Source organism: Equus przewalskii, chromosome 27 (genome assembly GCF_037783145.1).
Source record: "Equus przewalskii isolate Varuska chromosome 27, EquPr2, whole genome shotgun sequence".
Taxonomy (NCBI): Eukaryota; Metazoa; Chordata; class Mammalia; order Perissodactyla; family Equidae; genus Equus; species Equus przewalskii.
In genome coordinates this window covers 39579699-39596859 of record NC_091857.1, presented here as the reverse complement: position 1 = coordinate 39596859, position 17161 = coordinate 39579699, and the positions used below count along the sequence as shown (strand labels likewise).

Genomic DNA, 17161 nt, shown 5'->3' with positions numbered 1-17161 from the left:
CGGGGCATTCACCAGCTCGCATAACCTTGGGCAGGTCATCTAACCTCTCTGTGCCTCAGTTTCCCCATCTGTAAGAGGTGGCTACTAACGTCACCTCCAGAATCAATCGGCTTCCTAGCCTAATGGCCACACTCCATCCACCCCCTGGCTGTTTCTCCCTCTGCTCGCTGCCTCTGTGGCCCTTCCTCTGAAAGCTCCCTCCTCTCCAAGAGGAGCTGGGCTCACAGGGAAGTTCAGCCTCGTGGGCTTGTTGCTCTGGGACGCTGTCTCACCACCTCCCTTTGCACAGGGCACCAGGCAGGCACGTGGCTGCTTCGGACAGCCAACACCGCCTGCAGCACCTGGTCGCTGGGCCTGGCAGCCAACCTATGCCCGCTCCCTTCCCGGTCAATGTGGTTGCCATGGTTACAGATGCAGACCCCAGGCACACGGCTCCCAGCATGGGCATCTCCGCTGCCGGCCAGTAAGGCTGCTGCAGGCACAGGACCGAGATCCCGGGCTCCGTTCTGCCTTGCGTGCTGGCCGTTCAATCTGGTGCTAAACCAGATTAAAGCCTCTTTGTTTTGACAACACTCCAGGGCCAGCGTTTCCCGGAGTGAGAATTTCCAGGCCTGGGCGTCAGAAGGCCCGGATTCCAGCCCAGCTCTGCCCCAAACAAGCCGCCTCCTGAGCTCGTCATTTCTCCCCTCTGCATCCTGGAATCTCCGGCTTCTTGTCTGAAAATAGAAATATCCCCGACCCCGCCAGGCCGCTGTGAGAATTAGCCGAGGCACCCTCATGAGCAAGCCCGGCCGGCAGGGCTGCTAGACATGGACTTCGTGGCCACTGCCCCCTTCCCAGGGGGCGGCCTGCCCTGGGCCCGCCCGGAGGCCTGAGAGCCGGCCTCTGTGCCCAGCTCCCATGGGCTGCAGGCTTGGCCACCACTGAGCCTTGAGTATCCTCCTCGTCCTCGGCCCCTCCCTTCCATATGCAGCTCGACCTCTGCTCCCGCCACCTCTGGGCCGCACTCCCATCCAGAGCCCCTTCCCCAGGCAGCTCCAAAGTGCCTGCCCGGAACAGCCTTCCCTTCCGACGGTCCCCTCCTCCTCATCCCAGCCCGCACCCAGCCTAGCGCGTGTGGAGCCCCTGCCATCTGCCCTGGAGGCCCTCCCTCTCTGCCAGCCTGTGGTGGGCGAGGCTGAGAGGGCCCCGAGGCCTCCCCTGGGCAGACGGAGAAATGATGAGTGAGTGTGTGTGCGCACGTGGGGACACCTGCCAGTGGGGACACCTGCCAGTGGGGGCATGTGTCCGAGTGTGCAGTGCATGGCCCTGCGTGAGCGTGTGTGAGTGCAAGGCGAGTGCATGAGTGAGCATGTATGTGCATGTGAGCATGTGAACGTGTGCAACTACATACATGAGTGAGTTTGCCTGGTGTGTGTGTCGTGGAAGTATGTGTGTACACGTTTGTGAGAAAGCACGTGTGTACCTGTGTATGAGGATGTGCGTGTGTGCACATGTGGGTGCAGGACTGAGCGTGTGAACTTGTGTGCACAGTGACATGTGTGGTGGAGCATGTGTGTGAGAGCCGTGGGGAGGTGGGTGGGAGTGGCTGCAGGTGGAGAGACTCCCTCCCACCCTGGGAGCTGAGGGGCAGGGCAGGCGCAGGAAGCAGGGGGAAGCACCAGTCCGTCCCGGAGGACACACGTGACCTGGCCAGGGCAGCGGGGAGCAGCAGGCAGGCAGGGACAGGCGGGCACCCAGGATCCCAGAGCAGGCCGGGGCCTGGGGTGGGGCAGTGCTGTGGGGGATACCAGGCAGCTGGCGGAAGGTGGAGAGGCCATTCGTGGCCCTTGGGAAACAGCTCAGGCTGGGCCTGGGGCCTCTGACCACACAGAGGACCTGTCCCGACACAGGCTCAGCGCTTCACTCCTGACTGTGGTGGTCTCAGGTGACCCTTGCCCGAGCCTAGGAGGCAGTAGGATTGAAAGGTTTTCCCAGCAGCGGGGCTGGAGAGCAGGGCCTGGTTTTATTGGCTGTCCACTGCCTAGAGGTGAACTCTCTCCAGGGATGCCATGATGTCAGCTGGCTCACAAAAGTCCTCAAAATGTAACCATCAGCCATCTCTAGGCAGTGCAAGCCAGCTCCAGCACCAGTGCACCCCGTCCCTGACCTGGGTCCCCCACGCTGTGGGCTCACAGGGCTCCGGGCTCATAGGGCTGGCGGCTCTGCTGCAGGCCAGGCTGCAGCAACGGAAGGGGCGTCTGGGCTGCGTGGGGCCGCAGAGACACAGACAACAGAATCCACTCCAGCTCATTCACGCCCAGAGGTTTAGTCAAGGAACACAGTCAGTGGGAACGACAGTAGAGTCAGACTCGAGACCCAGCTTCCAGGAAAGGTGACTCCAGATACCACCCCAGGCTCCTGCCATGGCCGGGAGCTGCCCCAAGTCCAGAACATTCCACCTCCACCACAGTCTGCACCAGCGGCCCTGCCTCCTCCTCACATAAATTCAGTCTGGGATCAAAGTCTCATGCAAATGCAGCTGTCAAGAATGGGCTACAAGGTGGCCTGGGCAGTGCAGTCCAGAAGGCAAGCCAGCAGGGGCAGGGCAGTGCACAGCGCCCACCACGGGGGGCGCCCAGGAGTGCTCGGGGCCCGGGCCCACCTCTCTGCCCAGGGTTCCCAGGAAGGTGGCTCCTCGCCTTCCTGCCCTGGCTTTGCTGACGCCCCAGCATCCTACGGACCATCTGGGAGGAGCTGTTCATGCCGGCCCAGCCCCACTCCAGACCCCCATCTGATGGAGAGTGCGCCGGCCCGTCTTAGAGCTCAGTGTAACCAGGCATCTGGGGGCCCCGAAGCCCACCAGGGAAGGGAGGCTGGGGTGTCGGGAGGCTGGGGTGTCAGAAGGCTGTGAGCACCGGGCACCCCCTCCTAGGGGCAGGGGCAGGGGTGGGCTCTGGTTCCGTGAGGAGCATCCATGGTGGGGCCGGGGACCAAGGGAGCAGGAAGTCTCAGAGGCGCTGGGTAGGGAGAGCGGGCTCTGGGGGGCCCCATGAGCCGCTCATTGCCCCTCCCCTCCCCTCTGTCCCTAGAAGCAAGACCCCCCACCAACTCCCGTGGGAAGGAAGAGAGACCTAGCCACCACCCTGAGGGGTTGGCTGCCAGGGCCAATCTGGTCACTCCACCCATGTCCTGTGAGGAACCCCCAAATCATCCCCCCAACCCCCCACCCCTGGGAAGTGCTACCTCTCTTGGTAAAAGGAGCTCTGCAGATGGGGCTAAGGGGGGGCCATGCACAGGGAGCTCTCTGAGGGCCCCTTACCTGGATGGCAATGAGAGCCGGGGGTCCCCCATGTCCCACAAAGGCTATAATCCCACTGCCCCCCAACTTGGACAGACCGACTGAGGCACCCCCTCTGTCATGTCCCCACCACTGTCAACACTGTTCCCTCGATGGGGCCGGCTTGACCCCGGCCTCTGCAGATTTAAGATGAGGTCAAAGGCCCATCAGTGGGGTGGGTAGCAGAGTGAGCCCGAGGGTCCACAGGGGCGTCCAGGGGCCTGCACTCGCATATGGCAGCAAGGGACAGGGTGGGCCCAGGCAGGGCGTCATCTTAACGTGTCCCTTGAGGGGAGGGGAGGGCTGCACCCAGGGAGAGCCGAGGGCTCCCAGGTACCAGGGCTGGGAGTACCCATGAGCAGGAAGGAGCTTCGGGGTCCTGGAGTTGGGGTCCTGGAGATCGTCCTTGGAGGGAGGTATCCTCCCCTGGGATGCTCCACGAGGGGCGGGGAGCCCAGAAGGGCAGGAGTGCTCCGGGCTCAGGAGGAGAGGGAGCAGCCCCTCTGGTGTGCTCCGGGGTCCTCACCCACCTCCTCTTCCCAGCAGGGGCAGGACAGGAGCCCGGCAGGCCAGCACCGAGGGGAAGGTGGGCGGTGGGCCGGGGCCCAGCAGGGGGCAGGGAGGGAAGAAGCCCCACCCCACTGGGCCCCTGTGGACCCCGTGAAGAGCCACGTTTGGGGGGCAGCAGGCTCAGGGCTGATTCTGGTGTAAGAGCAAAAGAAGAGGTTCCTGGCGGCAAAGAAGGCCCCCCAAAGTGCTGAGGCCGTCTAGCCCCCAGAGGACGTGAGCAGCAGTGGCAAGACCCTGACAATCCCACCCGGCCTCGGTCCACTCTCTTCCCCTGAGCCAGTGTCACGTCCATCGCGCAAACCCACCAGGCGGCAAACCTCTTGTGTTGTGGGGCCCTCTCCCCGCTGTCTGCACCCTGGGATGGAAGGGGAAGGGGGACCCAAATCACCCAAGGAGCCTGTGTCCTGCTGGTCAGCCAGCAGCCGCACTTCTGCTCCGCACGGCAACTGTCACACAAGGGGAGCAACACTAAGACTGGCCGCTTGGATTCAGTGCTCATGGAAAGCGGGCGGGGCCGTCGGCTTCCTGCCGACTGGTACCATTCGGAAGGAGCACGAGCCATGGGAGGCGGCGAGGTGGGCCTCGACCGCCGCACCTGAGCCAGGCCTCCCACTCCGCCTCCTGATCTAGGCGGCGGGCAGAGAAGTGCCACCCTGCACGTCACAGCACAGGGCCCCCTGTTCACACTGCGCAGGCTGTGCACACCGGCCCCTGCCCCATGAACACAGGCGTGGGGCGTTTGGGAGTGGGAGAGTACTGGGAATCTGCTGGTCGTTTCTCTTTAATGCACCATAACTGAAAAGGCACCACTCTGTTCGAACGAGCCTCTCGGGGCTCTGCCTCAGCTGCTGCGTCTGAGTCAACACGTCCGCATGACCCCGCTCCTCACTTCAAGTCACACGAGGCTGTGCAAGGACCAACCGCCACTTCTAATCCTGTCTAAGCATCTAGGGCGTCCATCTTTCACACCTTAAGTTCATAAACAGTTTATCCCTATTTGCTTCCCCCTAAAAATATCTGAAGTCGTTTAAAATATAAACACTCATACAAAAAGGTTTTTTAGTAAAAAATAGGATTGGAAAGATGGATCAGAGTTATATAGGTGGAGGTAACGTCTACCCTGAACATGAAATAATACGGGTAAGAAAACCGAGCACTAAATTAGCTCTGAGATTCCTGGCAGCAAAGGTGAAAAGGGGGAGCGAGGAGGAGAGAGAGAAAGAGAGAGAGAGAGAGAGGAGTTCCGGTTGCTGGAGAAAGGGAGCACCCCGCTGATTGGCCTTGAAACATGGAACAGCAGTCCTCCTGTCCTTGGAGAGGTCTTTAGGTCTCAGTGGGTGGAAAAACAAGGCACAGTAGCGATCCAAGGTGACGGCCTGCCCACCAACATGGTCCAGATGGCGAGGCAGGAAGCGGGGCAGGGCCATGTTGTGTGCTTGCTGACTGCCCCGGGATGGTCCACTCTGGGCCTTTCTCGGGTTCCTCTCCAGGGTTTTTTGGTTTTGGGGTTTGGGGTCTTTCCCTCTGACTGGACCGAAATTTTGGTACAGGTGTTCCTCTTCACAAACATTCTGAGAACAAACAAACCTGTTCCAAGGTAAGTTTGAGCTGCGCCTTTCACGTACCTCCCTCGAAACACCTGGTCTCTCCCACTTCCCTCTGGAGAGAGTTCCGTGGTCAAAAGTGTTCAGGAAATATAAGGGAAACGAGGTGACTCCGTTCCGCACGGTGGGACGACCTGTGCCTTCAACAGAGCGCTCTGCACCCTAGACCGCTGTTGGGGTACGCGCACACTTGCGGGCACGAGCTCTTTCTTCTCTGAACGCTGACACGTCCTCTGGGTACCACACAGGAGAGGCCTGCAGAGTGGAAGGGCCACCGAACATCGTTAACAGGCAGGCTGGTTTTAAGTCCCAGCTGGATCATTTCCTGACTGTGTCACGGTGGGCAAGTCACTCCGTGTCTCTAAGCTCCGGTTTCCTCGTTACCTGACCTGAAGGAGGTGGCAGTGACTGAACGCAACACGGGAAAGTGCTCTGAAGAGGGAAGCACTGCGCAGAAACAGCTGTGATGACCCACCTCGCCGGGGGTCTCAGAAGCACGAGTCAGCCACCACCTGCTACCAAAGTGACGGGAGACAGGTGGGCTGCGGTCTGCTCGAGCCAGAGGGCACTAGGGCACGGGGCCGATGGGGTCCTTGGACACGGGGGCGCTGGGCAGGGACTTGAGGTACTCCAAGTGCCTCCTGGCATCCTCCTGGTTCTGGCGCACGTAGTACACAACATAGGTGATCACCATGGCGAACCAGCCGAACATGGTGACCAGCATGGCCACATCCGTGGTCTTGTGGTGGATGCTGCAGAAGCTGACGCCGGAGTCCAGAGCCTGGATCAGCGGCTTCCCCACATATTCCTCCTGCACCGAGGTGTGGCAGGCGATCTCGTCCACCGAGTCCGGGTCCAGCTTCAGCTCCCATAGGGCCTCCTGCAGGGCACATTCGCAGTGCAGCGGGTTGTGGGACAGGCGGATCTTGGCGCTGAGCTTGCCCAGGGCGTCCTTCGGAATCCTCCGGATGCGATTATGAGACAGGTCCAGCAGCCGCAGGCCCCCAGCCAGGCCCGAGAAGGCAGCAGGGCCGATGGTCTCGATGGCATTCTGAGACAAGTCCAGCTCTCTCAGTTGGTTCAGGTGCTGGAAAGCTCCGTTAGGGATGCGGGCAATTTTGTTGGCATCGAGCTTCAGGAGCACGGCGTCGGTGGGGATGTCCTTGGGGATCTCCTGCAGGCCCCTCGCGCTGCAGTGGACGGCCACAGCCCCCGCGTGGTCAGGGCACTGGCAGCTCTGCGGGCAGGAAGCACCCAACCGCAGGCAGAAGAGGAGGAGGAGGCAAGACCCCCCTGTGGGGACCGGCAGGGACGAGGGGCTCTGCCTGCCCATGGGGCCCATCTGACTGCGTGTGGGGACAGAGGGCACGCCCCTCTCGCTCAGTGCTGCAGATCTCTGCTCTTCCCCACTCCCCGGCGCCACTGTGCAAGTGACCATCCGACAAAGACATAAACTCTCGCTCCTTATGTGCCAGGAAAGACTGTTCTCTTTCAGTTCTGAAAGAGAAGAGCAATCAGCATTGTCCACCGTGGTCCAGCACACTTTGACTTTGAGGAGATGTCACAGGCAAACTGAAGCATCTGACCAGTGGGGGTCTCTGTAACTTATTTCCGGAGTCTCCCAACACCACCCAGAAGAGCAAGGACAGGGTCGTGCTGACCGCTGGGCCGGGGGCAGGCTTGGAGCTAAGTGGTCCGGAACCCGGCCACCCCGCCCTGGACACACCCACTGCACACCCAGGGGACCAGGGCCTGGACAGCACGGGGGTGACGGCTGGACTAGGGTCCACCCTTCTGAGCTCCTTGGGGCTGGAAACCAGGAAGACCGGGCTGCAGAGTCGGACCCAGTGGGTAGGAATAGGACCCGGAGGGCGGCTTGTCTCCGCGGGGGCTGGGCTGCTGTCAGGAGCTGAGCACTTTGCTAATTTTCACAACCCTTAAAAATTAAGTAATAAATAAAGCTCTTCTCCATCGGCCCTGATAGGAACAAACCACCTGGCACCGGCACCGGGGTCGGCGCCTTTTATCTCCATTATGTTTGAAAAAGAAGGAAAACGAGAAAAGAGAAAAGCCAAGCGCTGGGCGCGCGGCCCGCGCTGGGGCGTGGGGCGGCGGGGCCGCGCGGGGCCTCGCGGGCGGGGCTCGGACCCCGGGACCCTGGGACCCTCGAGACCCCGGGACCCGCGGGCGGGGGATGGACGGGGGCAGGGGTGTCCAGGCTCCCAGGCGGGGCGGTGGCTTTACCTGTAGGCCGAGTACGGTGGCTGCTCTGCAAGAGGCTCTCTCACGCTCGGAGCCCGACCCGGAGCCACACCCGTGCGCGGCAGCGACCCGGGAGCCTGCGCCCAAGTCCGCGGCTCGGACACACGCGGCTCGGCCTGCGCTCCGCGGGGCGGGGCTGGAAAGGGGCGGGGCCTGGGCGAGGGGCGGGGCCTGGGCGGGGCCGGGCCGAGGGGCGGGCCTGTCGGGGTGGGGCGGGGCCTGGGGCAGGGGCGGGGCCAGAAGGCGAGGGGCGGGGCCTGGAGAAACGTGAGGGGCGGGGCCAGGATGACGAGAGGCCTGAGAGTGAGGGGCGGGGCCTGGCCAGAGGCGGGGCCAGGATGACGCCAGGCCGGAGAATTGAGGGGCGGGGCCTGGGCCGGGTCAAAGGCGGGGCGGGGCCAGGACGACTCAGAGAGGGAGGGCGAGGGAAGGGGCCTAGGCGAGGCGGTAGAGGCAAGGCGGGGCGGGGCTTGGGATGGGGGCGGGGCCTGAGAGGACGTCGTGGGCGGGGCTGGGGCGGGGCTTTCAGACGCAGGAGAGGTGTGATTGTCAGGGGCTGTGGGCGTGGTCTGCGGGCGGGCGGGGCGGTGAAGCCGCAGAGCCCCGCCCCTGCCCCGCCCCATCCGGCCCCATACGGCCCCTGCCTGGTGCTGGGGGATCCCCTCCTGGGGCTGGCGTCGCTCCGAAGCCCCTGCTGTGAGTCCCTCTCAGGCCTAACGCCAGCGGCCTCCAGAGCTGGTTAGGGGGATTGGTGTCCACCCACCTGTGTCGGGTCCGGCTCCTACTCCATACCCCACCCTCCTGTGTCTTAGGGTCCGTGCGTGGGCATCCCGAGGAGGGAAGGGAATGTGGGGGTGGGGGCACTTCACTTGACCTGAGCCATCCCTAGGGCTTTGTAACAATTTTATTGTGGTGTCATTGATATGCGATAAACCACATATTTAAATCTGATGCATTTTGGTATTTGCGTACACCCGTGAAAGCATCGCTACAATCAGCGTAGTAAATACCCCAAGTTTCTGCCTTTGTATTCCCCCCACCCCTATCCTGGTCACCACGCAAGCACTGGTCCACAGTGTCAGAGCACTGTAGGGTTAGTGTCAGCGTGTGTTACCATTTTTATATGTTGTTGAGTTATTTAATAGAGGTAGAGCTTCTGAGGTTATTTTTTTTCCTTGACTGAATTTGGTAGTTTGTATCTCCCAAGGAATTGTCCACTTATTTTAAGTTGTTGAATTTATCAGCATAAAGGTCTTCATAATATTCTGTTATTATTCTTTCAATATGGACTACGAAGTGATGTCATGTCTCTAATTCCTGATATTGGTAATTTGTGTCTCTTTTCTTTCACTGGTCAGTCAGGATATAAGTTCATCAATTTTATTGATATTCTCAAAGAACCAGTTGTTGGTTCCATTGATTTCTCTATTGTTTTCCCTTTTTGTTTTTCATTGACTTTCTCTCTGATCTGTATTTTTTCTTTTGCTTACATTGGGTTTAATTGTCTATTCTTTTTCTGGTTTCTTAAGACAGAATCTGAGCTCACTGATTTGAGATCTTTCTTCTCTACTATGGGCATTTAGTGCTATACATTTCCCTCCAAGTCCTGCTTTAGCTGCATCCCAGTAATTCTGATGTGTTGTATTTTCATATCCATTATGTTTAAAATACTTTCTAATTTGCCTTTTCTTTTCTTTTTTGATCCATGAGTTTAGAAGTGTGTTGGTTAGTTTCCAGATATTTGGGGATTTCCCAAAGATTTTTCTGTTTTTGATTACTAATTTAAATCCATTGTTGTCAGAGAACATACTCTGTATCTTTTGGATCCTTTTAAGTTTATTGAGACTCATTTTATGGCCCAGAATATGGCCCATGTTGATAATTGTTATGTGTGTACTTAAATGTGTGTTCTCCTGTCGCTCAGTGGGATGTTCTATGAATTTTGGCTAGGTCAAGTCAGCTGATGGTGCAATTCGAGTATTCTACATAGTTGCTGATTTTCTGTCTGTTGCTCTGTTAATTATCGAGAGAGGAATGTTGAAGTTTCTAACTATAATTGTGAATGTGTCTGTTTCTCCTCACAGTTCTGTCAGTTTCTGCTTTGTGCATTTTGATACCCTATATTCAGATTATTATATCTTCTTGATTAATTGACTGCTTTATCATTATGAAATGGCCCTCCTTATCCCCAGATTCTTTGCTTTGAACTCTGCTCTGTCTGACACTAACATGGCCACTCCAGCTTCCTCTTGACTCGGTTAGCTTGGGATGTCTTCCTTCATCCCTTTACTCTTAGCCTCTTGGGTCCTCATACTTAGTGTCCTTCAGGATTTTCATAGCATCAAAGTATCTTCCTCAATATATTTATTAACTACAAAGGGAAAAATAATAACTTTATAGGGGGTAACCCAGCAGAAATCACCCTACCTCTGTGACAAAGGTTAATATCATCAGTAAAAGACAGATGGACATCATGGAGCCCTTGGTACGACAGACTGAGAAAAAGCACAGCATCACTCCTCTGGTATTCTTGCCAAAAATTCACAATCTCATCCCAATTGTGAGAGCACTGCAAACACACCGAAAGTGAAAGACATTTTACAAAGTGACTGATAAATACACTTCAAAAGACCACAAAAAACAAGAAAAGACTGAATCACTGTTACAGGTTGGAAAAGACTAAGAAGAAATAATAACTAGATGCAATGTGGGATCCTGGAATAGACAAGGGTATTAGTGGGAAAACCAGTGCCCTTGAATAAGGCCGGCAGTTTAGGTTACAGCGTGTTACCCGTGACGGCATCCCAGCTTCGACAGCTTTCCTTTAAAGGAGTGGTTGGTGCGTGGGCTCCGGTCTGTCTTCCTTGATTTCTTTTCCATATCCCTCGACCGTGTCCTCTTGTCCTCTTTTCCTGCCTTCTTTTAGGTTGAGTCTTTTTTGGTCCACTTTCTCTCCTTAGTTGACTCAGAGCTGTAACTCTCTGCTGTGTTGTTTCAGTGGCTGCTTACAGGTGCGGTGTCAGCTCTCACCTCTCATCTCAGTCTTCCATCAGGTCACGTTAGACCTCTTCGCCTGCAGCCTCAGACCCCTGCAGTGGTGATCTGCACCTGCTCCGGGCCTGTGCTCTTGTCCTACGGTTATGTCCGTGTGTCTAGGAACCTCACAATACCTTGTTATTTCTGCTCTAAACGGTCAACTAGCTTTCAAGGAGATTGAAATAATCTGAGCTATGAAGCTGCTGGTGTGTTATCTTATGGTAAACTGCAGAGGCGCCAAAGGGGAGCCAAAAAATTATGGAATATTCTTAATATTTACATTGAACACACTAATGTGGTTACCACCAAAAACTGCCGTGTGGATGCAGGTGAACCAGCAGACTTTATGCACAGTAGAGGGTCCATTCACTCAGGGCTCACGCTGTGCGGTTCTGTTTATGGAACGTTCGAGAACAGGCAACATTCGATGACGGTGGAGGGCAGTGACCAGGATGGGGCACAAGGGGGCTTCTGGGGCTGGATGTTCTACACCTTGATCTGGGTGCTGGTGGTTAACATAAGTAAGAAATCCATCAAGCTGCTCACACTGCAGATTAGTGCTGGTGACTAAGTGTGTGCTCAGCCTCAATAAAATAAACCAGTGATGTGCTGTACCAGTTTGCTCATCACAGGTCATTACGTGTGTCAATGACGTGCACACTGATGGGTGGATGGATGGATGGACCAGTTCAGGGCACTTTTGGGTGTGTCTTCCTGGTCCTCATAGTTGCTGGCCTGCCTCACTAGGTGATAACATCAGAGTCTCCAAGGGGTGGCGCTGGCCACTGGCCAGGCCCAGGCCACAGGGCCTGGTGAGAGCTGGCCCACTGTCCACTCCGGACCATGAGCCTGTGCTCTCAGAAGCACCAGGAACCTTCTAATGCCATCCCAGCCACGTGGTCTGACCACTGCAGCTGTCCTTCTGACGGTTATTGAGCTCTGATTATCTCACCATTTATCCACCCAGGATCCTGGCTTCATGGCCCCAGGGATATAATGCAAGGCTCCAGCTGGTTAATTGCTTCCCCACCAGGAAGGATGTTTTGCCGGACTAGGCCCGCGTGCGTCCCTGGGGATCAGCGTGGAGGAGCAGAGCCTGCAGCATCCACAAGGGCCAGGATGAAATCAGGCAGATGAATAAAACCTCCTGCTGAGGCCAGAACGCTGCCCTCCCCACAGAGGGATCACAGAGTGGCCTGGCCGGCCCTTCCTCTGGGCCGTGCACTGGCCACCAGCTCTCCCACCCGGCCTTCCATGGGGCTAGGCTCGGGCCTCTGCTGCCCCGGCCTCCACACTGCCCCCACTTCTGCCCTCACCCAGCCAAGGGGACCCTCAGACAGGACCTCAGCCCACTGGGCAGCATTGAGAGCAGCCAGCTCACAGGCAGGGGCTGGAGCAGGACAAAGGCAGAGGACCGAGGGGAGCTGAGGGAGCCGGCTCGCTGCATGGGAGCCCCGAAGGTCACCAAAGGGCCTCATGGATGGATTGTTGGCCTTGGCAAAACTATCCTGAGCAGCTTTGGCCAAGACTGAGCCTTCCTGTACGCTCCCGGAATTCCTCAATCTCTCTGAATTCCTGGATCTCCCTGAATTCCTGGTTCTCTCTGCCTGATCTTGAAAGACGAATTGGAAAACCAAAAAGAAGCCCTGAGCAGCACCCTGGGCTTGGGCCCTGCCCCCCTGGCGTCCTTCCCTGGGCCGTCAGAACCAGACTGCCTCCACTCCCTGGCTGCCGATTTCCCTGCGGGAAGAGGATGGCCACCTTCACCACATCTCTCGTTTGTCACTGGCATTTCCAGATCTGTCTCCTCTGGGGGCTCTCCCTGCACATTCCTGCCACCCCAGATCTCACAAATCCAAGTTTTGTCAATTTTGTTGTCTTTCTCAAGACCCTATTTTTTCTTGCAGATTCTTTTTTTCAAGATTGGCCCTAAGCTAACATCTGTTGCCCATCTTTTTTTTTCCTCCGCGAAGCCCCCCAGTACATAGTTGTATATTCTAGTTGTGGGTCCTTCTAGTTCTTCTGTGTGGGACACCACCTCAGCATGGCTTGATGAGTAGTGCCGTGTCCACGCCCAGGATCTGAACCGGCCAAACCCTGGGCCACCGAAGTGTGAACTTAACCACTCGGCCATGGGGCCGGCCCCCAATGCCGATTCTTTATTTTTCCCTCCTTCATTAAATTCTGACTTTGTCCCTGCCTTAGTCCCTGGATTTATGTTGTAGCTGGGTTTTGAGCTTCTTGAGTCATCACCTTAGCTAATTTCCTTTCCGTCTTTTGACTTTTAAATAAATGCATTTAGGTTATAACTGTTCCCCCTGAGACTCTGCAGCCACACCCCGGGTGGGACATGGGATCCTCTCACTGTGTGGCTTCTGGTTCGCTCGCTCCCCACTGAAGGTGCACGTCGAGGGCAGGAGGGAGGTGGGGGGCGGGGAAGGGCGCAGGCGGCCCCCATGGCCCTCCCTAGACAATCCCAGCCCATGGTTCTCGCTTGCCCCAAATCCCGTGCAGCTGGGGATGGCCCTGGGACCGAGCGCTGACCAGAGTCGCAGGGACAGCGTCTGCCGTCCCCATAGAGGCACAGCTGCTGCCCATTGGTCCTCCCACCTCCGAAGCAGGAGGCTCCAAAGAGAGGACAGAAGCCTCTCCAGGGAGGGCGGAAGGCAGAGGGTGGCATCACCAGCAGCGCCCAGCCCCAGCAAGCTAGTCCGGGGACTGGTCACTCACCGTCCCAAGTGCAAGCGCCTGGAACCACCAGAGGTATTTCTGTCCTCTCCTGGCGTACGGCCACGTTCCCACGTTCCAATGTTGCTCTAACGCTGTGGCCAGAGCATGTGGCCTCGGTGATGGGCTGCCCTCACAAAGTCACTGAGATCTCCTTGATGGTGTGGTGTGCACTCAGCTTTTGTGACTGTCCTGTGTGTGTCTGAGAACCAGGTGTGTCCTCTGGGCCTTCTCGTTGCTGTCGTTGGGTGGGTGCAAAGTCACACACACAGAGGAAGTCTGTAACTATGAACAGTATGTTCATCATGTGCCATGTCTGTATTTATGGGTTACACAATTTACTGCACACATATAAAATGCATATGTAAACAAATCTATATGTAAATTATACGCCGTTTCTATGTATAATATATATTTATATATAAATACACACACACCTGTATGCATAATCACACACCACAGACACACACAGAATGACCCCAACTTTGTTGACTACGTTATTCAAATTCCACCCTATTTTCCTTTTGCTTTTTGATTTCTTGATTTCTGAGAGGTCTCAAATATTACTGTGAAGTTTCCGATTTCTCCTTGAATTTCTATCAATTTTGCTTCATGTATTTTAAAAAGCTACGGCGTTAGGTAGATAACAGTTGACGAAAGTACTATTTCTCGATGGAGTGATACCTTTATCCAGTCGAAGGTTCCTCTCTGTTCCCTGAAGGACACACTTGAGCCTGAGTTCTGTTGGTCTGCTGGAGCTGTTTGCATACCTTCCTCTCTGCCTAGTGGGACTCCCCATGTTGTCAGCTATTAAATGTCTCTTTTGTTTTGACCGATATAGGAAAATGTACGGAAAACAAGAGAAATCTGTTGTGTCCTTTTCGTACCCCAATATGAGAATCACAGTTTATGTATGACATAATGACAGACACGTTTTGACTATCTCCTGCCATTTTATTTCACATTAACCATCTTCGATGGATATTTTTTCCTTGATTTTGTTGTTGTTTGGTTTAATTCCCCTGGTGGTTTAAAGTCACTCCTCTGTCTGTCCTTCGCGTGGCCGCCCTAAGCCGTAATGCACTCGGCTGCCCGCCTGCATTTGTCAGCCCACATTTCCCTCCAGCCCGGGATCTAGGCGGCATCCGTTTCTTCCTCCTGAGCGAGGGAAGACCTTCAATGAGCTCGGCCCGCCCGGGGTCTCCTCTGTGCTCCCGGGAGACCAGCTGGGACTCAATTCTCAGCTATTCAATTTTCTTTTCACATTGTGTCTCAACAATTACAAGACTCAGCTGCACATTTTAGTGGTTCCCTTGCTATCCACGGAGCTCAGTCTGTGTGTGTGTGTGTGTGTGTGTGTGTGTGTGTGCTGTGTTCTGGACTGAATGGTTGCATCCCTCCCAAAAATTCCTACGTGGAAGCCCGAACTCCCAGTGGGGCTGTGTTTGGAGGTGGGACCTCTAAGGAAGTAAGTAAGGTTACACGGGGTCATGAGAGCGGAGCCCTGAAGGATCGGTGTCCTTATAAGAGGAGAAGGAGAGCAGCCTCCGTCTCCACGCATGCCGAGCACAGGCCGCGTGAGGACACGGCGGGGGGGGGCCCTACAGGCGGGAAGAGAGCTCCCTCCAGAACCCAGCGCTGTGGCACCCTGGTTGCGTACATCCAGCCCCCAGGACTGAGAGGACACGTGTCTGCGGCTAAAGCCGCGCCTGCGGTGCTCTGTCGTGGCAGCCTGGCCCACTAAGTCAGTGCGTTTTGTTTTTCTGTACTTCATCTTTGAGAAATTCTTTCAGAAAGGACGCATGAGTAACACATTTTCTGTGTCCTTACTATTTTAAAATGTTTATTTGGTGCTTCGGCTTGAAGGCTGGCTTGGCTGGGTATGTGATTCCAGATAAAAAGCCAGGCCCCCCACCCCTACCCCCGTGCCTGAGCACCTGCAGGGTGGGGGAGCGGGGCGAGGGCCCGAGGGTGCTGAGTCCCAGTTGCGGGCTCATCTAAGAGGATGAAGGAGACGGAGCCTGGGGGTCGGGGGTCAGAGGGAAATCGAGAGTTTGGACCTGAGGGGCCTGCAGGGTGTCCGTGGAGAGACAGCCACAGGCCACGGAAAGCCTGCCCGTGAGGTGAGAGAGGTTTCGGTGGCCCAGCCACAGCCCCGTGACCACCGCACACCTCTGTGACTCTGTTTATTTTCTGGTTCACTCCTGACGGTTTACACTGATGGCTTGTGAGTCACCGACACTGAACCCGGTGGCCCCCCACTGTCCACGCCCACCGTCTGCTCCCTCCAGGCTCACAGGAAGGGGAGGCAGGGAGTGCAGGTGTAGGGGACCCCACCTGGGGCCTGGGGCAGCGAACAGGCAGAGACCCTCTGCATCTCTGGAGCAGGCCTGTGCTTGCCCAGTACCCCGTCTCTGCGAAGGGGCGCAGCCCTGGCAGCCCGGGGCGCTGAACTGGGCTTCCCACACTGCCCTGCCCCAAGCCAGGCGAGAGTCCGAGTTATGTCAGAGTGGAGGCCATGTGGGGGGCCTGAGCCCAAGGAGGAGGCCACAGGGGAACCCCAACTGTCCAGGAAATGCAGGCTGTGGGCCCCTGCACCGCTGGTGGTGGACGTGCTGCTCAGGATGACACGACCAGGAGGGAGCAACTCCAGCCGAGGGTCAAGGCCGCCAGGGGCCCACAGCCCCTTGACAGGCTGCCAGCCTGCTCAGGAGAGGCAGCGATGGCTGGCGGGGTGCCAGCGGCCACCTCAGCTCTGAGGAACTGCGGTGTGACTGGCCGCCTGTCGCCTGCCTCAGCTCTCCCCTCAGGGCGCCCTGGCGCCTTCCATTCACGAGCTTGTCTGGCCGGCGACTCCAGCTGGTGTGAGGGATGGCAGGTCCCCAAACCACATCATGCAGCGTCCCGGCAGCAGCCCCTTGCCTGTCTGAGGTCCAGGGCTGCGTGAGCCTTGGGCGGCCAGCACCAGGAACGAGCAGCCCGTCTCCGAGGGGCCCCTGGACGGACTGGCCTCGCCCGCCCCTGAGGTCAATAGTAAGCCCCGAACAGAGCGGCCACCTTCTGGAGGATGGTCTTGTGGTTGGCGTACAGCGGGATGCACTTGTCCACGACCTGCCACCGGACGGACATCCCCGGGTCGCAGGGCTGCAGGTGCTGCAAGGACAGGGGCAGATCCTGACTCCCTCCTGGGCTGGCTCCACCTCCACCCAGACACCCCAAAGCCCGGACTGCAGAGGGGCAGCGGGGGCACGACCCCAGCCTCGGCCCTCGCTCCAGGTCAGGCCCGTGGCTGGCTCACTTTGCTCTGCTGTGGAAGCGGGGTCAGGACACCTACTGCGGTTGCCCCTCAGAAAACCCTGCCAAGCCCCGATGTCCTTGAAGGAGGAGAGAGTGGGCGCAGCCGTGTTCTGAGGCGCCCCAGCCGGCAAATGAGCCAAGTCTGTCCCCCGAGCCTCTTTGGCTCCAGTTCTCCGTTAGGGATATGAGGAGTGATGTATGGGGGGGCGGTCTCCCCACAAAGGTGGGTGAACCAGCCTCCCTTGGACATGAGCCTGGAGGCCCCCAGAGGACCCCGTCCCAGGGCGCCCGTCCAGCCCTGACTCCACTCCAGCCGTGTGCTTGTGCCTCTGGCCTCTCCTGGGTC

The 17161-nt window shown here is 57.3% G+C and overlaps 2 protein-coding genes across 7 annotated transcripts in view; both read right to left on the bottom strand.

Moving 5' to 3' along the window:
- Positions 1 to 2289: 2289 nt before the first annotated feature.
- On the bottom strand, positions 2290 to 8599 carry LRRC3 (leucine rich repeat containing 3). Its single transcript, XM_070597840.1, has 2 exons — positions 7738 to 8599; positions 2290 to 6990 (listed from the first exon to the last, which is right to left on the bottom strand). The coding sequence occupies exon 2, from the start codon at positions 6929 to 6931 to the stop codon at positions 6062 to 6064; it is 870 nt and encodes a 289-aa protein (XP_070453941.1). The 5' UTR covers positions 6932 to 6990; positions 7738 to 8599; the 3' UTR covers positions 2290 to 6061.
- A 6733-nt stretch (positions 8600 to 15332) lies between these two features.
- TRPM2 (transient receptor potential cation channel subfamily M member 2) overlaps positions 15333 to 17161 on the bottom strand; it is a 59835-nt gene continuing 58006 nt past the window's right edge. For all 6 annotated transcript variants that reach the window (XM_070597887.1, XM_070597890.1, XM_070597889.1 and 3 more), the window contains exons 33-34: positions 16576 to 16671; positions 15333 to 16444 (exon numbers count right to left, since the gene is read on the bottom strand). In XM_070597887.1, the coding sequence (XP_070453988.1) occupies positions 16349 to 16444; positions 16576 to 16671 (192 nt within the window). In that variant the 3' untranslated portion in view covers positions 15333 to 16348. The remainder of the gene's footprint in view (positions 16445 to 16575; positions 16672 to 17161) is intronic.

Bases quoted from the DNA above. Each gene is read 5' to 3' on its own strand.
- LRRC3 (XM_070597840.1), bottom strand. From the start codon at position 6,931: ATGGTCACTTGCACAGTGGCGCCGGGGAGTGGGGAAGAGCAGAGATCT.